The sequence below is a fragment of the Hyaloscypha bicolor genome, assembly GCF_002865645.1.
Source record: "Hyaloscypha bicolor E unplaced genomic scaffold K444scaffold_15, whole genome shotgun sequence".
Lineage (NCBI taxonomy): Eukaryota > Fungi > Ascomycota > Leotiomycetes > Helotiales > Hyaloscyphaceae > Hyaloscypha > Hyaloscypha bicolor.
This window is the reverse complement of record NW_020194517.1, coordinates 1,380,246-1,408,056: the sequence shown is the minus strand read 5'-3', so window position 1 is coordinate 1,408,056 and position 27,811 is coordinate 1,380,246. Positions and strand designations below refer to the sequence as shown.

The following is a 27,811-nucleotide window of genomic DNA, read 5'->3' as shown; positions in this document are numbered from 1 at the left end:
CAAAGCGATGAATGAATAGCAGAGAGATCAATTCTGATATCTAGTTCTGTTCTATTTAGTAGAGACAGAAGAACAACCAACTTTAACAGTTGATCTCACTCAATCGAATGAGCAGTATACGAATCCACGATTTCCTTCAGCTGAAAAGCTCCATCGGGTGGAGAAATAACAGTCGTTAATATTGTAAGTCCATCCGTGGATACAATACACGCTGACTCCATGCGCCTGGAAAACACGATGCTTCCTCCCCCTTCCTAACGCCGAATATAAATGCACTATACCATGGCATGCTCAATCAAATGACAGAAAACGCTTCGATCCTCATTATGCAACTTCGATGTCGAACCGCGGCAAGGACGAGCAAATGGTGCACCTTCGAGTGAGAATGACCAAATCGCCATCCTTCGCAATAAGGACAGACTCAGACATCTTCGGCATTGATTGTCTCGCCCTCGCGGCTGCGTTGATCTTCCTTCAGTTGCTCGATTAAAGTATCCATGTTCTCGTCCATCATCTCGATCTCAGTGCCCAGAGCCTTGCGGATGAGTCGTCGGTACAGCTCACCTCTCTCGCCGGCGCCTGCATCACTGAGAGCGTCTCGGTATTGAATGACAAACTTCTGTCTCTTATTTTGCTCGGCCATCAAACGCTGCGCCAGCATAACTCTTTCGGCGACATCATCATCACTATTGATCATGTGGCCGTTCATCTTAGCTTCCTCGCGTTGGATATTGCCCCAAAGGCTCAGCTTTTGTTGTTGCTCGATCAAGGAGGTGACCATCAGTTGAATCTGTTCCAGCTGCTGCTTCCCTTGGGCGGTCTTTTCGGGGGATTCTTGGTGGCAGGACACTTCAAGGATTTGCTCCTTAATGGCAGCCAGCTCTTGGTTTGTGCTTGACAGGATACGCCTAGCCTCCTTCTCGGACGTCTCCTTCTCGATAAGTTCCTCGTCAAAGGACCGGGCCAGATCTTGGAACTTCTCAAGCATAAGAGGTTTGATAGTAGACTCGATCGACATGGAAGCTTCGGATATGTGAGTCGTGTTGCGACGTGGCTCCTCCGGCATTTCATACACGGATTGACGATCAGGTCCATACGGCGACGATGAAGCCTGTGGATGGCGATCCATTCTTCGACTCTCATTGAGCTCTTGAATCATCTCCTCTGCGGTAATGCCATCTTGATTTGGGATATCGGTTCTAGCCCCACGGCCCATCAAAGCTCTGACACACTTCCGAGCCTTGTTCTTGGCCGCGATGTGAATTGCGGTGTTACCCTCAATATCCTGCGCATCAAGGATACGTGGGATAAGCTCTGGCTCAAGTGACTCTAGCATCTTATTCAGAAGTACGTCGAGATAGTAGCGACCGAAGTGATGCTTGCCACGACTAGTTGTAACTGCGGCAGCATGGTGAAGAACCGTAGATCGACAGAAATCAACACAATCAATTGTGCCGATCAACTCCTTGACGACGAATGGCATAGTCTGCTTGTCCATGCAGTTGGTAAATAACACGGATCGCATCAGCGGGGTTTCGCCTCGGGTATTCTGGATAACTAATGAGCAACCGAACTTGTTTAACTCCTTCATAACATCAACGTCTCCCATAGCAGCAGCCCAGTGCATCGCAGTGTGACCTTCATTGTCGATGAGCCAATCAGGATCGAAGTTGAGCGGAGGATCTGGTCGCTTAGGGGGGTTCTGTTCACGCTGGGAGACCATGAAGTAGTCGAGAAGCTCATCGGCGTACCACCTATGAAGGCGTTCATGCTCACTAACTGCAGCCTCCTTGCGCTTGCGCTTGCGGTGGCTTGTGGATTGTTGAGACATATCATATCGATCATCTTCAAGCATGAAAGATGCTGAAGCAACCGTGGTATCGTCAGCAATACTCTCATCGTCATTCAACTGGGCGCTGATATTATCATAGTCGTCATGTGCACGTGGTGCTGGCACTGGTTCTATCCTGTAAGCGCTGTCTTCCACATATGAAGAGCAGGCAAGACTTACTTGTACCCCATTTCGGAACAGCAGGCTTCTTTGCGACTTTCGGCTTTGCTGTGGTATGCTTCGGGGCAGGTGGGGGGCTAAGCTCGCCAGGGGTAAACTCGAAGATGGTTCGGAGCTTCTCATAGACATTGTTTCGTTGCGCCAGAGCTTCACCTTGCTCAAGTGGGACCCATGTACCTGCAGAAGTCAGAGACTATCCCCCAGGAGTGATTTCTTTTAGCGCACCTTGGTATTTGCCATATCCACCCTGGACCTTCTCGTGTGTCTCCTTCTGAACCTCTCTCTCGAGAATTCTCGTTCTGGCTGGCTTATCGAAACCGGCGGCCTTGAGGATGTGTGTCGCATTGATCCAATCGTCTCCACGGCGGCGCATAACTAATCGGAAGTCTAAGTAGGTGTCATGTAAAAGTTCCGCGAAAAGTGAGCTCACCATGTTCCTTCAATCCTTCACCAAACTGGTATTCGTAGACAGGAATCTAAGCAGCTGTCAGTCCTTGTACCACTGCGGAAGACAATTAGACAGAACGCATACATTACTGTACGTCGCAGAGTAAACTCCGGGACCGGCTGGTTTGACCATCTTGTTGAACGATCGTGGTGATCTGCTGAGGGGTTTCTCGACCTCTCGAGGGGAGGGGGCTTGGCGGCTATTTCCGAACAGTGAGCCCAGTGTCGAGGCGCGTGAGTGACGCGATAGTCGCGTCGATTGGAATTAATGAACAATTGACGCGTTTTATAAGCAAGTTGAGGTGCACGTTTGTGCCGATTCTGACCGCCTTGTACCGGCATGAAATGTGAAAAGACGTGGGAGGTTGGCTACGACGCGGTACGCGGTCAATTTCAAGGATCGCGTCAAAATCACTTTAACTAAGCGAGTGCAAGTCACGTGCAATGGAGCTTTTTCAACCTCGATTTTCGATTCACTTCATACTTGAATTGTTCAAGGTGACGACGTCAATATTTGAGAGGAAGCTCCATGCTGCACGCATACGCTGACCAAGTGAAAGAGGAGGGCCACATGAAGTTTTTTACATGACCTCGTTTTCTCGAGCCCCACGATTCAAATGCCATGCAAAGCCCATTGTATTTTGAGGATTGTATGAGTTCCCTTCTTGGAGACGGTTGATCTTATAGAGAGACTACTCGTAAATTTTTTCGTGGTTCTCTCCTTCACAAATTAACTGAAACTGCCTGTAGATGGAATTACATCAAGTTGGTGGACTTCTGCTGCCGCCTTTCAGGAGTCATCGATGATTTTGTGGTTATCAAAAGCATGCCATTCTTAAGTTCTCAAAGCCACGCCTTGCTTTCCAGACTTGTTATTAAATGATCGTCATAGTCTTTAATTTCCAAGTCGGGAACAGCTTTGGAACCTCTTTCTCCCCTACGTCAAAACTACTCAACCGCCGATACTCTTCTTCAGACACATATACAATCTTTCCCGCAATTCCAATTCGTCGATAAGTCTCTTCTTTTCCAGCCACAGGCTCAAGGATCAGTGACCAGAGCGTCACCTCATATACCGTCTTGCCAGATTTGAATCTGACGGCGTCACTCGGATTTCTGTCCATGAGGGACAGAACATGGACGCACAAGTACTTCATGCAAGCATGACAGCTTGGTTTCTCCGGCTTTGGACCGGATCCACTGTAATATAACCCATGCCAGAATACCGGTTTGAAGAGACAGATGAGCCAGAGACAGGTGTGGAGCAGCATTCTTGTGGTTGAAGAGAGTTTTTGTCGAGGCCAGTAATCCCAAAGAACAAGATCCGCCCTAGACATGTCATCCTTGACTCTATTCCAAGGACTTTGAGGACAGAATCCGAAATTCCAACTGCTAAGAAAGTCCATTGGGTCCCACCCGGAGGTACGAACGTCCCATCTCGGATACGTGAAGCCGCGAATCGTTAACCGTCCAGATCTTACACTGCCAAAATCACTCAGCCCAACGCAGTCCGTCTCAACTTCTAGAATCTCTGCATCTTGTTCTGTCCAGACTCTCATCGCATACTCCTCATCCCGGTCGGCCCAGAAATCTATCCTATCGACAAAATCTGCGGACGCCCAGCTCCATGATGGGCCTTCAAGCCACGCCTTTTCTTGCTCCCATTGGGGCCTTTGTATATAATACGACTCCGAAATCCGTGGAAGATCATACTCTCTTATGGATGACGCCGTATGAGTCCAAATGAGACTTACCAAAAGGTTCCTGCGCCAGAAACCCGCAACATAGGTGTCGCCGGTGAGCTCGTGTATGATTCTCGCCATTCCCATCAGAGCCGGCAGCTTATCGGTCTGCTTTGTGAGACGACGATTTACATACGCAAAGATTATGCTATGCCAAGTCCTGTAAATTTTGGTCCTAATCTTCTTCCTCGTCTCGATGGAGGAACTGTCGAGGTTATATGGTCCATGAAGCCTTTTCAGTCCCAGTAAATCTGGCGATTCAGTAGCCTCGGAGCCCACGCTACGAAACGAAGTCCTTGCTGACATTGGAAGTATCTCCCCATCTGCTGCTTGGCGAGACGATGCACACTGCCAGTAAATCTGACGAACACCGTAGTACAGTATTCGATGAGAAAGTAGGCGTTCTTGGAGACACCAACCTCGGTACCCCAAAGGTCCTACAACCGTGCATCGGTACCAGTTTTCTTCTTTATCGGAGAACGAAAACCACGGTTCTAGGGACACGATCTCGCTTCGTTCTCCTTCATGAATTTTCAAGTGGCCCGAAGTCGACTTAACCCTCGTGTTGTTGTCCTCGGCTTCGCTGACGGGTGTATGCTTAGGTTTCGCTTCTGCAAATTGATAGAGGTTCAAGACCCTTCGATCTTGAAGGAACCATTGTGCTGGCTGACCCAACTGAGCACCCATATCCTCGACTCTGTAGTCATCTCTTAACATTCCACCGTCACTGTCCTTCGCACCGGCAGCTGCAATCGTCAAGGAAGCATTCATATAGATATTTCCCATATTCTGACTCTCGGCTTCCCAATCTTCCGCCGAGTTCTGAATAATGCACAGAGAATCGATCCAAAGATATCGGTATCCAAGTTTCCGGGTGATGACCGTGGCGTCGTAGAAGGTTGCTGGCATGAGAGACATCGGAATTGATTTAAGGCGAAGACCAAGAGTGGCCAGCGTGGTGGTCAATCTTTCCTTGATAGTGCTGATACCCCAGCAATGTGATAGGGAGAGATATCGTCCTTTCTCACCTTTTGAGGGCTGCATCAACCTCGGCTCTTCCGATCCATCCGCCGGACCAACATCAATAAGCCTCGTGGGAAGTTCGTTGTCCGTAATAAGCGGGCAAGTTTCCTTGTGATTTATACAGCAGTCATGAATCCAGTCCCGAACAACTTGGAAGTTCTCATCAGACCCAAGGTCTTTGTCAACATAAATGAAACGAAAGCGGAACTCGTGAGGGTGGTTATCTTTCGAATATGCTTTATACCGTTATTCTGCAGTGGAGGGTGAAGGGGCATAAAGCAGGGACCATACCTCGTGGTGCACAAATCCGAAATGCAATGTTCAAATGGTCAACACCGGGTTTCCATGGTTCACTGCCAACTTGAAGATAAAGATGATGAACCATACGTTTGTGTTTGTCACCGCCATCAGGTTCCGTGTGCATCCAAGCAATTATCGGGCGCGAATCGTCTTGAGACTCGGACAGAAGTTTCATCCTCCTCCGCAAAGCTTGAAGATCGCCACATGCGTCGATGAAGCGCGAGTGAAAGGTCTGACAATTCTCGCATCCATCTGCAGCGGCGGCCTCGAGGGCTTCATAAGAATGATGCAGGATGAGATAGCCTGCTTGCTTCCATTCTGATGTTTTCGGATCGTGTTCGCATCCTCGACTGTATAATCGATCGACAGTCAAGTTCTCGCAAGCTTGGCAAATCATCTTGCAAAGATGAATCCCTGCAGAGACCAAAATAAATGCTCATAGTAATGAAACGAGAAGAAGTTGTGGGGGTGATGTTTAGTTGAAGGATTGCTGACTGAATCAGAAGTTGTCTCGAAGATGCATGATGCAGCATGTACTCTCGGCCAATAAGAGCACCGTAATCAGGGCCCATCCAATTGGCCTTCCGTCCCCAAAGTACATTTCGGGTCCAAACAAGAAGGATGTTAGGGGTTCAATCTTGTTCTCTAAATATTTAAACAGGGTTCTAGTTCGATTGAGCTCGGTATTCGCTTGTCAGTCGTGCCGTATATCGAAGAATAACGATATTTCCACTGTCAAACTCCCAACTGTAAGCCTTGTTGCCTCTCTCCCACCGCTAAATAACGCCAATTTAATATAACTAACGTTACTTAGGTAGACAAACCTTTAATACGAGGCGTGTCTAGTAGTGCTCTAAAACCTTTTTTTTTAACACGCTTCAATGCACTTGGAAACTATGGGACATTGAGCTTTATAAATTCTTTAAAAGTACTAAGTTGCTCTGGGACATTCAAAACACACTGAGGCTTTTGACAAGCTTCAAAGAACTAGGAAACTTTGGGACATTGATGTTTGTAATCCAAAAGAAAGGAGAATGGTACATAATGAACACCGAAAATGTTTAGTGAATTCTGGCTTGGTTCATAACTTATCACGTCCCTGGGCTGAAGACCTGGTCTGGTAAACAGCTCTTTTTGGGTGTGTATGTAACGTCTAAGGAGAGAAAAGAAGAGAGAAGCGGGGAGCTCGAGCTAAGTACAGGGTGCCACGCTAGGGCCAGGTCATGTGACGCTAACGTCACAACATCCCCCCTTCAACTATAAGAGTTCTCCGAACTCGAGCAAAGTAGCTAAAATCCCTTGAAAAAACCTCTAACTTTCTACTATCCTATTCCCGTTCCTTCGCTAGCTCCAGTCTGTCCCCAACTACTAGCAGTCTCCTTTCCTTCATCCTAAACAGCTTGTCCCCAGCCATTGCCTTAATTTCCTTTAACTTCTTCCTCAGCTTTAACTTCCTCAGGTTTATTCTTAATTTCGAATTTACGGGCTATATAATAGTCCTCAAATGCCTTTATATTAGTAATTAAGCGGATATCGAATTCAGGAATATAGGTATAGCCTTTACTAGCCTCTTAATTAAAAGAAGAGAACTAAGCTTACTTAAACCAAGTAATATATTATTTTCTGGTCTTTTCCTCTTATTATTAAATATCTTTAATAAATATATTATCTAGAAATTTAATAATAACCTTATTACTAAAAAGAGAAATAAAGAGATCTTTTTTATATACCGGAATTATAAAAATAACTTTAATAAAGTTTTTCTTATTATTAAAATTCTTTATATTATAAGAAAAGTAATAGAATAATATATTTATAATTTTAAAATATTTTATTTTTTCGGAAATAGTAAAAGTATTTTTATAGGATAATTACTTAATATAGTTAATTATTATATTTTCTTAGAGCTTATTTATTAGAATATCTAATAGAGATTAAGCTATAATAAATAAGTATTTAATAGTTCTATTAATTTTATTAATACTAAAACTATATTTATTAATTTCCTTAATTTTTTTTAATTAATTATATCTAGCTTTATAGAATAGTTTAATAAGTTTTTATAGGTTTAGGGCTTTTTGGAGGTAATATAGTTATAATTACTATAATTATTTCTATAATACTTATAAGACTAATACTTAAAATAATACTAAGCTATATAATTCTTTTTCTTATAGATCTTATACTTAATAAATAGATATGTATTTTCTTAGTACTTATAAGAATTATATTTCTTATAATTACTAATCTCGAATTTAAAGTACTTTATAGAACTATATTATTTATAGCTCTTTTTATTAAGAAGATTTCTATTTATATATTTTTTAATTTAGGAATATAAGGCTTTATTCTTTAGATTCTTATATTTATAAGTATTATAGCCTTATTCTAGATAGTTCTAGTATTAAGGAAATAGATAATTCTTATTAGAAATAATATAAGTATTTTTAATATAATTCTTTTAGTTATATTAGAAATACTTTAATATATCTGGGGCTTAGAGTTTAATATAGATTTCTTAAGTCTTAGCTATTTTTATAAATATCTTAATATTTCTAATATATAATCTAAATATCTTAAATTTACTATTAAGATTATAGTTTTTATAAACTAAAATACTATCTAGAATAATAATTATAAGACTATTATAGTATCTAGTAATTTTAATAAGTAATTAATAGGGTTCTATACTAAATTTAGTTAGATAATAAATATTTAGTAATATTAGAAAAATATTATTTTTACTAATATTTTATATAATTTTAGAGATAAGAGTATTATAGTTCTTTAGGCTATAGTAATTAATTTTTATTTGAATTATTATAGCCTTTGCCTTATAAGAACTAATAAATATAAAGGATATATTCTTATTAATAATATATTTATCTAATTAAAGCATATATTAAGCTTTTTTTATAAGCTTAATTATAAAATACTAGATAGCCGGATTATATATAAAGTTATTATTAGATTTAATAAAACTCTTTAATTCCTTAATAATAATTATAGTAAAGTTATATAAAATACTAAGCTTTTTATTAAATAATTCCTTAAAAAATAATATATTTAGTAAAGAAGTAACTATCTTAATAATATTAACTATCTAGCTATAGTAAAAGATATAATTAATAAAATTTATAAATATTAGAATATTTATATAAAATTACTTATTAAGGAATATATTATATAAGATTATTTAGCTAGTCTTTATTAAGATTAATATAGTCTTGGCTTTATAGAATATATTCTAGTATTCGGAATTAGTTATAAATTTAAAGAAAACTTTTATTTAAATAGGATTTCTATTATTAATTATAAAACCGGTAATTCTATAAATACTAATAAATATATAGGTTATAATAAGAATGTATTTTCTGCCTTTATTAAAAACTATAACTATATAAAAAGAGACTACTTACTATACTATAGTTTATAAGGCTTATCCGGATATAGTAATTATTATATTAGTATTACCTAAGGTATCTATAAATAATTACTTATAACTAGTATAAATAAAAGCCTAATTAATTATATTATTATTTGAATTCTTTTAGATATATTCTAATTTCTCTAGTAATACTATATATTACTAGTTAAAATTATGTTTTATATTAGCCTTATACTATATAGTCTTATAAAAAGTAAAGTTCTTAATAGATTCTATAAAATACTTATTACTAATCTTATAAGTCTTATTAGTAAATTTAGTAATATTATAGAGATAATATATAGTAATAAATATCTTAGTCTTTTTATTATTATTATAGAAGTTATTAATAAAATATAGCTTTAATATCTTTATATTAAACTTTATATTCTTAATTAGTAAAAAACTAAAATAAATAATAGTACTTTTAATATTATAATACTTTAGTTTCTTAGTTAGTTCTAAAATAAAATAATTAATTCTAATATTTGTTTTCTAAATAATTAAAATATTAAACTTCTTAGTATACTTTTCTTAAATATTCTTTATAATTATTATAACTATTAGTAATATACTTATTCTTAATTTTACTAATATTACTATTTCTTAAATATATAAAAAAGTATAATAAATCTTAGATATATTATTAATAAGGAAGTTTTTTTACTAATCTAAAAGCTTATTATATATCTTTTTCTAGTTTTTCGGAATATAATTATTAAAGAAATTAATAACTAGGTATTTTAAGGTATTATTAAAAGCAAGGAAATATATAATAAGATATATATTTACTAGGGCTATATTTGAATCTGATTTAAGCTAGAAGAATTTATTTAGATTATAAATAAGATCCCGATATATTCTATTAGAATAGCTAGGTTTAATAGAAATACCGAATTTTAATACTTTACTAAATTTAATATATAAATACTTAAAATTATAAAAATTAGTTTTATAACTTGGAATTTTGGTATTTATTTAATATTTATAGCCTTTAGGGCCTTAGAAACAGAAATTAGGTCTATAGAAAATAATAATAGGTAAACTATTTACTAGAGTATACTTATTTACTTATTAAATAATTCTTATTTATATTTATAGCTAGTATAGCTCTTTTTTAGTTATGGCTTTTATAGAGATCTCCTAATAAACCTTAACTATTTCTTATATATTATTATTAAAATCCTTATAAAAAATACTATTATTATTAAAATCTTAAAGAAATATATATAAGTATTTAGTATTTTTACCTATATATTCTAGATAGTCGGGAATATTAAATAAAATACAGATATAAATTATATTACTTACCTTAGGATAATTAAGCTTTAAATTTTTCTAATTAATATATAATAAATATATTTTAGGAAAATTATTATTAAAGTTATTATTCTTAAAAGAAGTTCCAGATAAGGCTATAAAAGAGGTATTAAATAATATAGCCTTTTATTTAGTATAATAGCCCTTAGAAAGATTATATTTATAGGTAATAGTATAGATTTAATATATATAAGCCTCTAGTTAATCTTACTAAATAATCTTATTTATAATAACCTAGTCTTTTTTAGAGATAAATAGGAATTTATAGAAATAAAAAAAAAATCCGATTATTAATAATTACTTATTTAGAGAATTCTTTACTTAAGCCTTAAAAGAATTAAAAGCCTTATTTATAAGAATCTTATTTTTAAGCTTTCTAAATATTTTTATTTTATAAATAGTATTATTAATAACTAAAAAGAATATAAATATAGGTTTCTTTTATTACTTAATAAAAAGGATTTTTTTAGAAAGAAATTTAAGGTATTTTAAATAATTATATATATTTATATATAAAATATTAGTATTAGTAATATTTAGCTTCTTTATATAAAATATAATATATATCTTATTTATAATATTAAAATAGTTATTAGTCTTTGGATTAGTAGTTTAGTAGCTAAAAGCTTCTAATAAGAGGCTATATTTAGTAGTATAGATAATTATAAAAGCCTTAATATTAAAAAAGCTAATATTAATCTTAAGAATATAACTATAAATATTACGAGAATTAATCTTTTTAGAAAGCTTTATATTTAGTAAATTAATAGTATAAATACTAGTTTAGTTTATAGAAAGCTAATTATAGAAATACTTCTATTTAAATATTAGTATAATAAATATAACTAGTAAGAATCTATTATTATTATTATTTAAATTAGCCTAATATAATTAATTAAAGGTTTTTCTATTAAATATAATATATATAAAGATCTTAGAAATAATTTTATAAACTAGTATAATATATACTAATAGCTTATATTTAGTTATTATTATAGGTATAGTATTTAGGACTTAGAAAGCAAAATAGAAGGTTTCTTATAAAAACGATTTAAAGCTAAGGAAAAGAAAACTAGAATATAGAAGGCTATAAGGAAATATATATATCCTATAGTATACTAGTTCTAAAGGGGCTAGCTTTCTAAATATCTTTAGTATATTTCAAGTATATTTCCCTAATAAGGCGGCCGTATTATATATATCTAAGAAATATCTAGTATCTAGTAAGATATCTCAAATACTAGATATCTAGAAATTATAATATTACTTTTTTTTTTATAATAAGCTTATTCCCGAGCTTTATATAAGCTATTAATCTATCTAATTTTATATTATACTTCTTTCTAAAATAAAACTAGTATTTCGGATATAGATATTATATATAAAAGGCCGGTATCTTTATTATATAACCTAGAAGAGTTTATTATTATTTCTATATAATTTTGAACTAGTATTATTTTTTATATAATCTAGCTAGTATTATAGGTTTTATAGAAATCCTAATATATTAATATTATTATTATAAAAACTCTATAAAACCAGGAGGCTATTACTTAGTACTAAAGCTAGATACTATACTAGATCTTTATTCTAACTAACTTACTAAATTCTATACTTTAGCCTATTTCTTACTAGCTTAACTATAATAATCCGTTTAATACTATATTTTTATTTACTATTCTCTAGTATTAATAGAAACGGTTCCGGATTTACTTAACTTAGTAGAGGATTCTAGAAGTCTTTTTATAGCTTCTTTATATAGAAAACTAGATATATTTTTATAATTTCCGGTAGTTTTAGAAAAAACAAATAGCTATACTATTTTAGAATCTCAAATAGGCTCTCTATTTGGTTTCCTAGCTTCCGGTTTAGATAATCGGATTTCTAGTACTTTATAGTAATTTATATTTTATTCCCTATTTTAAAATTAATTAAACGGTAGTATTTATTAGTTTATATTATATATTATTTCTATACTTATTCTATATAGCCTTAGGCAAGTTACTATAATTTATATAATTAATTTACTAATACTTTAGCTTTATTTCTATTTAGTTTCTCTTTAGATAAGTTAGCTTTAATAGGAGAGTTCTAGTCCAGAGAAATATAAGGCTTATAGCCCTTTTTAATTATAAATAAAGACTAGCTAATAGTTTTATACTAAAGAAAGGCTTATTAATAATTAATTATAATAATTCATTTATTCCAGTTATCCTAGTAGTAATTAATATATAAATATAATCTCTAATTAAAATACTAATTAATAATCTCTATTTATCTATTTATTTAGAGGTAATTAGTTATAAAGAGCTTAAGTTTTATACTAATTCTTATATAGAATTCGCTCTAAAAATTAGATATAAATTAGAGTTCCTAATCTAATATAATTATTTCTGGAATACCTACTTAATATACTATATAGAATAAAAATAAAGATACTAGCTACTTAACTATAATTATATCTTATACGGGAATTATAATTAGATACTTGGATAAGTAACTATATTATAGCCCGATTTGCTTTCTAAATAGCTTTTAAAATCTATAATAATATATTACTAGGAATAATTAGGAATTAGAAGAAAATAAAACAAACTAGGCTTCTTATTTCTAGATATATATAATCTCTTATAAATATAGTAATTACTATAGTATTAATTAATATCCTTATTTATAAATAGCTAGTAATATTACTTCTTTAATAGCTATTAGAGCTTTATATATTTAGAATATCTAGAAAGGGATTTATTATATGTTTTACGAATTAGAATAGTTTATAAAAATAGTCCGGAAGTTATTTCATTTTCTATAATATAGAGTTTTTTATAGTATAAAAGGAAGCTATCTTATAATATCCAGATATTACTTTTAGCTTAGGCTATTATATATAGCTTTTCTAGATCCGGTAATATATAATTATCCTATAAGATCTTATTTATAAGTTATAAACTACTATATTTGGCAGGAGCCTCTAATAATACTTCTATAGGAGCTACTATAGTAAAGTCTATTAGTAAAGCTTCTAAGAAAATATCTTCTTTTAGGGAAATTATATTTTTAATAGGAATATTTTCCTCCGGAAAATCTTTAGTATATACTTGGTTTTTAGGGCCAAATTCCGGATTAAGTAAGCCGATCTTATAGAATATTACTATAAGCTATAAGTTATAGATAATCTCCGGATTAATCTTATTTTTAGGGAAAAGTACTTGAGTTTATAGCTTTTCCTTAATCTAGCCCTAAATATTTATTTTATCTTATTTTTATAATAAAGTATCTATTTACTTATTTAATTTTCCAGAATAATATATAAGCTTAAAGTAATAGTAAAATAGGAATTTAGCTTATTTAGCTTATTAAAAAGAGAGCTTTTTAGTAATTATAAAGTATTTTAAGGTATAGTAATTAGAATAGATTTTAAAGGAAGTATTCTAAAGGCCTTCTAGCTTAGCTTTTTATTTCTCTAATACTCGAATTATAGTAAGTATCTCCTTATTATATATATTATAATTAAGTTTTATTAGAAGTATAGTTTTGGAAAAATAAGCTATAAGATACCAAAGGCCTATTTCTAGGTCTTATTAAAAAAGTAGGCTAGTAATTACTTTTTTAGATATATTTATTTCTACTATTATAGGCAGATCTGGATTATAGTATTATAAAATTAGGATAGAAATTATAGCTTTTTTTAGATAGGTAAAAGCCTCTTAGTATTATTCGAACTATTTAAAAGAAATACCCTTTTTTATAAATAAGATAAGAGATCTAGTAATCTGTTTATATTTTCTAATAAAGTATTTATAAAAGTTATAGAAGCCAAGAAAGAACTATATATTCTTAATTATCTTTAGGGATTACTAGTTATATATTATTTCGACTTTATTAAGATCTATTTTAATACTAGATATAGAGATAATAAAGCCCAAATACTTTATATATATAACTTTAAATTCCGATTTCTTAATATTTATTTAAAGACTAATAAGATATAAGTAGTCTAGTATTTTTTATACTTTATTAGGTCCTCTAAATAAATGAGAATATTATTAAAATATATTATATAAAAGTTATTTAGATATTTAAAGAATATATTATTTATATAGTATTAATATATAGCCAGGCTATTTATAAGGCCTTTCTAGAGAATATTATATTTATATATTCTATAGTAGATATAGAATATTATTAGTTCCTAAGAGTCCGGATTTATAGCTATATAATAGAAAGCTTAATAGATATCTAATTTAGTATAAATCTTAGCCTTAGATAATTGACTTAAAGTCTTATTAATAAGGGAAAAGAAATATTAATTCTTCCGAATAATATTATTTAGATAATAGAAATTAATATAAAAATATAAACCTCTATTTACTTTTTTTATAAAAAGAACTAGTAAAATAAAGGAAGCCTAACTAGCTTTAATAAAGCCCTTAGCCAGATTATCTTATAAGAAATACTTAATTTCTAAAAACTCTTAAATAGACTATTACTAGAGGAATTAATATCTAATATTCTTGGTTTCCTTTAAGCCTTTAATCTGAATCTTATAATTATATAGTTTATAGGAAAGAAAGATATTAGATTTCTTCTTAAAGAAAATAAAAATATATTTCTTAAATTCCGGAAATAATATTTTTTATAGCTACTAAAGCTCTATTTCTCCCGGTTATTAATTCTCTAGGCCAGGGATAGCTTCTTTTTTCCGAGCTTTAAGCTTTTTATTAATCTCGTAAATAAAGATTTAACTAATAATATTATCTTCTCTCTTAGCTATATAATTAAATACTATAGAAATAAGAATAGCTAGATTTAATATTTGCTTTTTATTAAGGATCTTTTCTTACTTCTTTGGCTTTTACTTAGGTATTATATTTTAATTAGGCTATAGAAGCTCCTTTTTTATAGTCTTATATAATTCCTTCTAATTAGTCTAGAAGAAGAAAAACTATTCCAGAATAAAAGGTTTCTAGAAATAGTTTATAATAAAATCTTATTAATTAGTATTCTTTTAATACTTCTTATTAGGTTACTTCTCTAGCTATTATTATAAAATACTAATAATATAACCAAATTATATAGATTTAGGCTTATTTTTTAGTTATATAAGCCTATATCTTCTATAATTAACTAGAATATTAATATATATTATCTATTTCTTACTAAGGATAATATTATAATTTCTAAAGTTTAGAATAATTATAGATATATTAATACTTTATTTATTAATTAGAAATAAGACTTCTATATATTTTTTAGTAAACTTAGCTAGCTTTTTATTAAAACTATATATAGTATATAATAAAAGAAAAGGTTATAGTTCTATTCCTAAGAATTACTCTATAAGCTAAATAAGCTTTATATTAATAAAAGTATAACTATTAGCTCTAGTATTAATAAGAAAAGAAAACTTAATTCTTAATTTATTTATACTAATAATATAAGGTATTATAAGAATATTTCCTTTTATTAGACAAATTAAATTAATCTTTACTAAATTCATACTATAAGCCCCTAAAATAGAAACTTTTTTTAGGGATACTTATTTCCCGATTTTATATTAGAATTAGAGCTCGAATTCTTTAAATATTCTATTTAAATAGTATATTTTAGTAAAATAGAAATTAAGCCTAATTTAATTCTAGAGAAAACTATCTTGGTTTCCTTACTATATAGAAGCAGATAGTATCTGGTATAGTAGCCAAACTCATTATAGTTATAGTATTTAATAGTTAAGAAATTCTCGGTTTTTATAGGATATTACTTATATTTATAAGAGGATATATACTTAATAAGAATAGTTAATATAGGCTTCTTGGGCTTCTTTTTAGGAGTATATTTCTTAGAAATATATAAGAGTATAGTATTAGAAGTAAACTTAGCTAAGATAGCTTTTGTTTTTTTATATTTCTTAGTCTTTTTATATATAGCCTTAATTTACTAATTATTAGTAATATAGTATTAAGTAAAGCAAATAGTATTAATAAATAAATTATTATAGTATATATATATTAACTTCTAAAGCTTTAATAAAAGCTTCTTATTTAGTTTATATTTAATATCTTAAAAACTAATATTACCTTTTATAGATAGTTATAAGAAAAGAGTATAGAACTTCTAAAATACTTAACTAGAGTATATTTAAAGCTTACTAAAGTTATAATAAGTATTCTATATTTTATTAGGGTTAGAGTATAGCTTTTTTAGATAGAAATAGAACTCTAAGAACTAATAGTATTAATTCGGACTATCTTTATTTATATAAGAATTAGTTAGGGCAAGAGTATTACTAGTAAGTTTACTAGAAATATAAATAATCTTAAGATTTTTTAAGAAATATAAGTTAGTATTTCTTTATAGCTTATTCTTAATCTGAACTAGCTAGTTATTAAAAATAGTATAATCTCTAGTAAAGAAAGTTAGATCTGGAAGCTTAGTAATTCTAGTATCTCTAAAAGAAGTATAAGATATAGGAGATCCTAGATAAAAATAAGTAGAAGATAGTTCGGAATTCTTTTAAAAAAGGTTCGGAATAGTTGAAGTAGATAGAATAGAAGTAGTTAGAGCTATTATAAGCCGATTTACTATAGCTATATAGTATTTGACTTCGTTCTCAAGCTTAGTATTATAGAGCTTAGTATTCTCGAAAATAGCTTTATTATAACTATAGGTATTCTTATATAAAATAGCTCTTTAGATATTTTTCCGGTAGCTTTTTATAATAATATTAATATCTGAAAGTAAAGTATTAGGTTCCTTGGCCTATTTATATAACTCTCTAGTAATAATATAATTATTAGTCTCTAGAAACTTTATAATAAAAATAGAGGGTTCTATTTCTATAGACTTGTCTATAAATTCTCTAGAAATACTAATGGAATATTTGATTCGGGAAGGGCTACTAACGGGATAATCTAAACTAGTAGGAGCTTTACTAGAAGCCTTAGTAGAAGTTAATATAGTTCCTGGTTATATAGTATTCTGGGAAATTAACCTATTATACTTTTCCTCTACTATATCCTTTCTAGTAGTCTTATTACTAGTATATATATATAAGGCCTATAAGGTTATAGAATAGGGCTTAGGGGTAGTAGTTAGGTTACTGGCCTATAAGTACCTATTATTCTAGGACTTAGTTAAAAAGTAGCCTTTATTTAAGGTTCTTTGATTTTTCGGGTTTTCGGAAGGGTTTCTAATATACTACTAGTATATATTTATAAAGATATAAATATCTAATTTCTCTAAGGGTTCTAAAGCTTTTCGCTTTTATTATTCTGGAATCTATTACTCGAGTTTCTAAGGTTCCGTTATCTTAGTAATACCTATATTTCTAATAGTTCTAAATTGGTTTATTTGAAATCCTCTATAGGATTAAAAAAAGTAAACTTTAAATACTATTACAAGTACGGTATTCAGGGCTTGAAAAGCAAGATAGAAGGTCCCTTATAAAGATAATTCAAAGCTAAGAAAGGGAAAACTAGAATATAGGAGGCTATAAGGAAGTATATATACCCTATAGTATACTAGTCCTAAAGGGGCTAGCCTTCTAAATATCTCTAGTATATTCCAAGTATATTTCCCTAGTAAGGCAGCCGTATTATATATACCTAAAAGGTATCTGGTATCTAGTAAAACATCTCAGATACCGGATATCTGGAAATTATAATAGTTATAATAATTGAAATAATAGTACTTTTAGCTAAAGTAGTTATAATAATAGAAGTAGTAGTATCTTTAGCTAGAGCTTTAATAGTATTAGTAGTAGGAGCTTTAATAATTTTAATAGTAAGAGCTTTAATAACTTTAATAATAGGAGCTTTAATAACTTTAGTAATAAGAGCTTTAATAACTTTAATAATAGAAGCTTTAATAACTTTAGTAGTAAGAGCTTTAATAACTTTAGTAATATTTTTAAAGATATAGTTATCCTAAGCTTTTATAAGTATATTAGTAATATTAGTAAAAAGTAAAGAATCTATAATAGAATTAATTAAATAAGAGAGCTTAAATAGCTAAATAAGGAGAAATAGTTTATTTAAATAATTAGTAAATTAATAAGGTTATAATTATAATTATAATTATAAATATATAATATTAAGAAATTTTTTAGTAATAAGATATTTATATAAGTACTTTTTAAGATAAATTAGAAAGCAGGATAAGATAAATTAATAATAATTTACTTTTATAATATAATAGAAGTAATTTATAATTATAAAAACTTCTAAAAAAGATATTAAAAAAAGTAATATAAGAAATCTAATAGTACTTTTCTAGTATTTCGAGATTAATTAATATATAAATACTACTTTCTTATACTAGATATTATTATTATAGTTTAATATTATTATAAATAAAGATTAGTTTAATATTTTTATAAATAGATAATATTATTAATAATATCTTTACTCAGATTTAAATATATTAAGTAGCTATAAAACTTCTTATTATAAAAAGGTTTCTGGCTTCTATATTATATTTTAATAGTCTAGTTATTTAATCTTATAAAATACTATTTGTTTTCTAATATCTAAAATCTTTCTTATTTCCTTATTTATAATTTTCTTAATTATATAGTATTCTTTTTCTTTAATAGTAATATATCTAGGCTCTGGCTATAAATACTTATATGAATTAGATAGAGCTAGTTTAAAGAATTTAATTAATATAACTAGATATATTCCTATAAGCTATTTAGGAAGCTCGATTTTAAATAAAAAATCTTTCTTATAATATTCTAGGATTTGAAAAAGGCTTATCTTATTAAAAGAAAGCTTGATTTAATTCTATAAATAGTAATTCTTTTTATATTTCTTACTAATCCTGAAATATATAAGCTCTTCGAATTTTAATAATATATAATTTATATTATAGTAGATCTTTATTCTAGCCTAAATAATAGTAATTATATTTATTATTTTATCTCGAATATTTTTTTAGTTCTATAAGAAATTATTTATATTTATAATAATTTTACTAAAAGCTATTTTAGCTTTTCTATTATAGAAAATAGAAAATAGTATAATACTAGTTAAGGTATTAATAGTATTATTTATAAAAAGCTATATCTATAATATAATATTTTCCTAATTAGATTAATTATACTAATTATTAAAAATATATTATATAGTATAAATAAAGGTTTGAATTATATATTTAGCTTATTTATTTATAGGAAAATAATATATAATTATAAATACTAGATTTATATAAAATAACTAGAAAAGCCTAATCTAGAATACTAATATAAATTTGGAATTTTAATTAGAAATAATAGTATTTAGTAATTTCTAATTATAGAAAATATATTTAAAATACTTTTTTATCTAGGCTTTTATTATATTAGTTTTCTTTCTAATAAGATAATATATAAATTTAAAGTATTTATTTATAATAAATAGGGCTTTATTATTTCTATTTTTAGATATAAAGAGACTATTTATAAAATCGAGATATAATACTAATAATAGTATTTTTAGATATTTAATAAGTTATAGGAATTTTTATAATTGAATTTAAAAAAGCTTTATTTAGGAATATATTAGATAATTTAAGGTATATTTAAGGATTTCTTTTTTTATTTTTAGAAAAAATATATATTATTTAAAAACCTAGAATATATACTTTATTCTAATATATATAATAAAATTATATATTATTTTAAATAAGATCTTGAGATATTTATATAATATATATAAGTATTTCCTATTATTATTTTAGAAAAAGAAAAGTTTGGATTTTATATTCTAATAAAAGTTATATAAGATTATAACCGGACTATTTTTATTACAAATTATATTATTATAAGTTCTATATATTTATAAGTATATTTTCTAAAAGCTAATATTTTTAAGTAAAGCTTTTATTACTTGTTTTAAGAATTTAGGTTAAATATATAGAATAGAGATTATATATTCTAATAGTTATAAATATAAAGTTTTTTTAGCTAAAGCCTCTTAAGCCTATAGAATCTCTTTAATTTATATTATTTCTTGAGCTTATAAAAAGCCTTAAGGCTATAAAATTACTTTATTAAATTATATAAGATTTTCGGATTTAGTTAAATATATCTTAGTATTATTCTTAGCTATTATTTATATTTATACTAGAAAAATATATATTAGAAATATATACTTTTAAAATTATATTAGTTCTTTTATAAAATATAGAATATAATCTATTATTTAAATAGGCTTTTCTAGAATATAAAACAGGTTATTTATATTTATATGAGTTTTTCTAGAATAATACTTAATTTTTATATAATTCTAGTACTTAGAGAGAAATAATTATTAGTTTACTAATTTTATAAAATACTTATTAATTAGGCCTATATTTTTAAAAATATTTATAATTATCTTATAATTAGTATAAATTATAATTTTATTATTATTTAGGAAATAAGAAATCTTTTAAAATATTTATATAAGAGCTATAGTTTTTAATTAGTTAGCTAATAATTATATTTTACTAGAGTTAGGTTTCTAAATAAATATAAAATCGAGTACTTTAATTTATTTAGTCTAATTTAATAAATAATACTATTAAATCCTTATTTCTTATTACTATTTATATATATAATCTAGTTCTTATTAAAATTAGAATAGCCTAGCTAAGGAATAATATAAAGGTATTTTTAAAGAATTATAAAAGCCTTTTTTATATTATTAAATACGAGATTTTTCTTTTATTTAGCTATTTTTTAGCCTAGTAATCTTATCTAGGACCTTATATAAGAGCTCTTTTAAATCCTAAGGTCTTTAATATTTATATTAGTTATAAAATTCCGGTATAATAATTAATAAACTTTCTATAATAATTAAAGAATCCTAAGGTATTTTCTAGTTAAACTAGGATATCTAGAAATTATATTTCTCTAATTATTTTAACTTTTTTATCTAATATACTTAGTTCGAGATAATTAATCTAGTAGCCTAAAGCTTTTAGCCCGAATTATATAAAATAGTACTTTAATAGATTTAGAATAACTTTAAAGTATAATAGAATTCTAAGAATAAAAGAGAAATAATTAATATAGGTTTTAATATTTTTTAAAAAGAATATTATATTATTAATATAAACTAGAATAAACTTCTAAAAATAGCTACTAAATAGTTTTTCTATTTAATACTAGAAAAAAATAAGGAATATAAATAGACCTATTATACTAATTATTAGCTATTTATATTTTTTATAAAGAATTATAAAGGCTATTTTTTACTAGTCTAATATATAAATTAGTTATTAGAAAAAGCTCTTAATTATATTAAGATATAAGAATATTAATTCTTTATTTATAGTTTCTAGAATATTATCTTATTTTAATAAAAAGTATATATTTTAATATAATTTAGTATTTATTTTATATAGGTCTATTATAAATTAGGGCTTCTTATTTTAGTATATAATAAATCCCGGTAATATATAAAATAAAAGCTATTCTAATAATATTAGTTTAATAATATTAGCTTTTTATAATAAGTTAAAAATTATATCTATAATATCCCGGTTATATTTAAAGAAGCTATATAATATTTATTTAAGATCTAAGATATTAGTATTTTTATAAAAAGAAATTAATATTTTAATTCTATTATTAAAATAACCTAACTTTTTATAAAAAAGACAAATATTTTCCTTAATAATTTATAAAATATATTAATAATTGTCTTTTTCCTAAATATTAGAGATATTAGCTTAAGATAAGTTAATATTAGAATCTAGTAAAAGCTAAATTAAGTATAAATAATTATTTAAATACTTCTTTTTTATATCTTATTATATTAGTAATAAACCTTAAAAAACTTTAGCTAATTCGAGATATATTTTAGTTTCCTTATTTATATTTTATAGAATAGTTTCTATTATAGTTATTATAATATATAGTACTAGTAGGAATTAGACTAGAGCTAAAGAGGTATCTGGTATCTAAATAAGGCATTTATAATTATCTGATTATTATATGTAACCCCGAGCTTAAACTAGTATATAGGCCCGTATATAGCTTATAATTATTTAGATCCGAGGCTTCTTCGGGATTCTTTTTTTTCTTTAGCTTTAAATTATCGAAATAGAGATAATCTAATTATATTTTCTAGGCCCTAGATCTTATACTCGTAATATAATTTAAAGCTTACCTATTTCTTAATCCTATAGAGAATTTAAATAATACCTATCTGATTGGTTTTTAATAAATATAGATATAATATACTATAGCTACTCCCGAACCGGTTAACTAATATTAGAATAAAAGAAAGCTCTAGAATAACTAGGTAAGAAAGCCCTAGACCGGCCAGGTAAGCGGATAGACTAGTAATCTTATTACTAAATAAAGATCTATAAGAAAGCAAGTCCCGGAATAACTAGGTAAGTTAGAAGAAGCTATAGTATAAAACGCTACTAGTATATTACTAGAAGATAAACCAGAGCCTCTTATTAAGTTTCCTAAAGAGTTCGAGTATCCTATTAATATTTATAGTAGAAGAGATACTTTTTTCTAGAGAGTAGAGAAAAAAAAAAAGATCTGTCTTATTAAAAGCGGAGTTCTAAAAGTTATTTCGGAACCTAAAGGCTTTATATAAAGAGATTATTAAGCTAATTCTAAAGATATATAATATTTTTGCCTATAGTAAGAATTATTGGGATTAGCTAAGAGAAACCAAATAAGTCCTATAAAAGAATAAAGCTATTATTAAGAAACTTATTATATAGCCTACCGGAATAACTAGTTCTCTTATTCTAGAAGATAAATACTTAGTCAAATTCCCTAATTCTTCTATTTTCGAAGATATAATTAAGGATAGTATTACCTTTAATAATTAGTTAGTTTAGATTAAGAACAAGCTCTATAGTAATTCTAATATTTATTAGATAAAGGACCTTAAGATTATTTATATATCCGGCCATATAGGTAGCTATATCCTTATATTAATCTCTTTTTACCTGAACCAGGATAATTAATATATATATGAGATTATTAGGAAACTATATACTTATCTAGAGAAGCTATATAGTAACCCGAATAAGAAGTATAATACTTGGCAAGTATTTAAAGAGTTATCTATAAAAAAGGGCCAGATTTTTTAGGAGTTCTATATCCTATTCCTGAGGTATATAGCAGACGGAAATATTAACTTATAGGACTTTAAAAATAACCTGAATAATAAGTTTACCTGGAAGCTCTAAAAGGCCATAGCTATATATTATAATAACCCGGCTATTCGTACTATAGAGTTTATATAATACTATATTATAAATAACTAGTAGATTCGAGCTTACTATAAAAAGAAAAAATAGGTATCCAAAAAAGCTAATAAAGATATAAATAAGCCAAGCCCAGGAGGCGCCCCTTATATAAAGCCTGCTCCTAAGACCCTAGTAATAGATAAGCCTATTACCTTAAAACCCGGATTCTTAGATCTCAAATACTATAACTATAATGGATTTAGTTATATGTCTAGGAACTATCTAGAGCCTAAGACAGAATATATAAAGCAAGTTTTAATAGCTAAGCTAGTAGTATTTACTATAAATAAGCTATCTAAAAATATAGAATAGGGAAATGAGAACTTCTAAAGGAAGTCTCTTTTTTAGGGCTATATTATATAGATATAATAGAAGTTAATTTAAGCTAATTACTAGGAAATAAAGCATTTATATTCCCTTATATAGTTAGTAATAATAAATTAGATATTAAGACTTCTTTTTTTATTAATACTAGAATAAACAAATATACTTTTATTAATTCCAAGTTTATAAGAATAATTAAATAATTTCTAGATATTAAGCCTACTTAATTAGTATTATTCTATAATATAAAAGGGTTTAATAGTAAATAAGCTATACCTATTACTTACTATATTGAGCTTATATTCTTAATTAATAAATAGAAGATCCTAGTACTTATACTAGTTATAGGACTAGGCAAGTATAATATAATTTTGGGATAATAGTAGTTTATAAGTACTAGTATTCTAATTAATTATAAGAATAGAAAATTAATCTGGTTAGATAATTAGCCTAGAAAGAAGAATTGGGATAAGGTTCTAACTACTATATATAAGAACTTGGAATCTAGGAAAAGCGACTAGTACTAAAAAGATATAAATAGAAGAAATAAAGCTATAGCTATAGATAAGTTCTAGAAATCTTAGCTTATAAAAAGGAAACCTTTTTATTTTCTTTCTAACCCGGGTTTAGAAAGCCATATATAGTAAAAGAATTAAACTTAATACTATAGAGAAATACAAGTAGCCTTGGGGAATATAGAAGTTTCTCCTAAACCAGAAATAGGAATATTAAAACTATATTATCTAAAGGAAAGCTATAAGATCTAGTTAAGGCCCTTAATTAATATTATAGGTATTTTGCTAGCTGCTTTCTAGATAAACCTATAGAAAAAAGAGAACCTTTTCTTTATAATATTGTTTTTTGAGATTAATAAAGAGCTAGAATTATAGTAAGAGGACGAGTTTATTTCGGGTAAGTAATAGCTAGAAAAGACAGAGCTATAATAGCTAGTAAGAGTCTTACTAGAGGAGTTTAAGGATTTTATAGATATCTTCTTAAAAGAAGTATTAAATATCTTATTCCTATATTAATTATATAACTATAAGATTTAGATTAATAATTCTAAAGGCTCAGAGAGCCTAGGGTATTTCCCGCTCTATTAATAGTCGACCTATAAGCTATAGGAGGTCAAGTACTTCCTTAAAGAAAACTTCTAATAGGGCTTTATTAAGCTAAACTAGTTTTCTTTTATATTCCCGATTCTTTTTATAAAGAAGGCTAATAGAGCTTTCTAATTCTATATTAACTATTATAAGCTAAATAACTTAATATAAAAGAACTATTATTCTTTTTCCCTTTTTTATAAGACTCTTATATAGCTAGCTTAAGCCAAGGTCTATATAAAGCTAGATATTTGGTAAGTATTTTATTAGATCTAAATAGATCCAGAATTAGAAGAACTTATAATATTCTATATAAGATATAGGGCCTATAAATATAAGGTTCTTTGGGAAGGCCTAACTAATAGCCCTACTATATATTAGAGGTATATAAATAATATCCTCTTTAATTACCTTAATATCTTTTATATAGCTTACTTAGATAATATCCTAATTTACTCGGATAATTCCCTAAAATATAAAGACTATATATAAAAGGTCTTTTAGTAATTATAAGATACTGGCCTCTAAGTAAATATTAAGAAATCAGAGTTTAAGGTTACTTATATAAAGTACCTAGGCTTTATTATTTTTACTAAAGATATTAAAGTAAACCCAGATAAGATAGTAGTTATTAAGGACTAGTAATTACTAAAAATAGTTAAAGAAATATAAGGCTTTCTGGGTTTTTATAACTTTTATTAGTATTTTATTATAAAATATAGCTATATAGTAAAGCCCCTAATAGCTCTAATATATAAGGGAGTTCCGTTTAAGTAAATAAATTAGTATTAAGAAGGTTTTACTAAGCTAAAGTAAGCTATATTTTCGGTACTAATTCTATATTACTATAATCCGAACCTTCCTACTATAATTGAAACAAATATATTAAATAGAGTTATAGCCGGTATTCTCTTATAGTAAAACTTCTAGATAGGACTCTAGTATCCGGTAATATTTTTCTCTAAGATTATATAATTAGTAAAGCTAAACTATAATATCTATAATAAAGAGATACTTGCTATTATTCTCTTTTTAACTAAATAGTAAGCGGAGCTAGAAAGCTTATAGGAGGCACTTTTTATAATTTATTTAGATTATTAAGCCCTTAAGTATTTTATAATTATAAAGAAGCTCTTAGTAAGATAAGCTTACTAGATAGAATATCTTTCCTATTACTATTTTAAGCTTATATATTAGGTAAATAAGTCAAATAAATAAGCAAATACCCTAAGTAAGAAATATAAAAATATAATTATCTAGAATAAGATAATAGTAGCCTACCGAATCCAAATTCTCCTCCTATAATAAAAGATTAATAATAATATTATACGGGATCTCTAATTAGCCCTAATTAAGGCCTTTATAAGCCCGGCTTAGGAAGAAACCTAGTATAATAGTATCTAGCTAGTAGATAAGCTATTAAGTAAGAACCGAGAGTTATTAGAGCTAGAAGAGCTATAGGATAAGGCAAGAAATAAGAAGAAAGGTATTTGGATATTATAAGACGGCCTCTTTTTATAATATAATAAACTATTTATATCTAATAATATAATAATACCCGAAATACTCTTATATACTGCTCTTATTTAGAAAATATATATATAGCCTCTAATAAGATACCTAGAATAAGCCAAGCTTTAATAGCTTCTTTAGGCCCGCTATTACTAGCTAGGCTAAGGTATAGATATTAATTAGTATAGAAATAACTATTATATCTATTAATAATCCCATATTTCTAGAAATAAGAAGTCAGGGCTCTTATATCTATTACTAGTCCCTAACTACCTCTAATAATATATATTAGTGAATTTTAAGAAATATTTAGAAAGTAAGAATAAGTATAATATAGTAGTAATCTTTATTAATTACCTAAGCAAATATCCTATTATAATTTCTATCCGAGATATAGTAATAGCTAAAGAGTTAGTACTTCTATTTCTTACCTATATAGTTTACTAAGTTAGTATTCCGGAGACTATAGTATCTAATTAAGGCCCCTAGTTTATATCGGATTTCTAGAGCGAATTCTATAAGTATATTAATATAAAGCTTAAGTTATTAATTACTAATTATCCCCAAACTAATAGCTAGACGGAGATTATTAACTAGTACTTTAACTAATAGCTATATCCCTATATGAATTATTACTAGGATAATTGGGACAAATAAGTAATAATAATTAACTACTAGCAAATAGCTCTGGTTTATAAGACTATAGGCCAATTCCCGTTTCTTATAGAAAAGGGCTATAAACTACAGATATTATTTAACTAGAAAATCCAAATATAATTAGGTATCTCGAAGGAAGAGCTAAATAGATAGGAGGTAAAGGCCCTGGTAATATGGCTCTATAAATTATAGTAAAAGATATAGAAGAATATAATATAAGTATAAAAATACTATATTACTTAAGCTAATAAGTACTACTAACTAATAGATTTCGGAATAGGAAATAAGATATGAATTACTACCAAGTACTAGAAGAATAATTATCCGAGCTATAAGCTAGCTTATTAAATGGAAGGACCATATAAAATCCTGAAATAAGTAGGATATTTCTTTAGGCTTAAGCTTCCGGAATTAATAAGAATATATCCGGTATTCTATATAGAGAAGCTATATAAAGATTCAGGTAATTTCCTTTCCGGATAAGTAAATCCGGAGCCTCTATTATTAGAATTATAAAACAGGGAAACGGAATATAAAGTTCAAGAGATATAAGTAGTAAAACTATTTTATAGGAAGCTAAAGTACCAAGTCTAGTAAAAAGGATAGGACCTAGATCCGGAATAGTATCCCGCTTCCTTATTAAGTAATAGTACCCTAGCTCTTTAGAGCTTCTATAATAAGAACTCCGAATAGCCAGGACTAC

General features: G+C 27.9%; 2 protein-coding genes across 2 annotated transcripts; both read right to left on the bottom strand.

Moving 5' to 3' along the window:
• Positions 1-20: 20 nt before the first annotated feature.
• K444DRAFT_552818 (apses-domain-containing protein) lies at positions 21-2,828 on the bottom strand. Its single transcript, XM_024876596.1, has 5 exons — positions 2,544-2,828; positions 2,442-2,487; positions 2,237-2,386; positions 2,012-2,188; positions 21-1,962 (listed from the first exon to the last, which is right to left on the bottom strand). Exons 1-5 carry the CDS (start codon positions 2,589-2,591, stop codon positions 422-424), a joined length of 1,962 nt encoding a protein of 653 aa, XP_024743096.1. The 5' UTR covers positions 2,592-2,828; the 3' UTR covers positions 21-421.
• Positions 2,829-3,156: 328 nt separating this feature from the next.
• On the bottom strand, positions 3,157-6,023 carry K444DRAFT_659396 (HET-domain-containing protein). Its single transcript, XM_024886345.1, has 2 exons — positions 5,515-6,023; positions 3,157-5,459 (listed from the first exon to the last, which is right to left on the bottom strand). The coding sequence occupies exons 1-2, from the start codon at positions 5,918-5,920 to the stop codon at positions 3,334-3,336; spliced, it is 2,532 nt and encodes an 843-aa protein (XP_024743095.1). The 5' UTR covers positions 5,921-6,023; the 3' UTR covers positions 3,157-3,333.
• Positions 6,024-27,811: the final 21,788 nt, after the last annotated feature.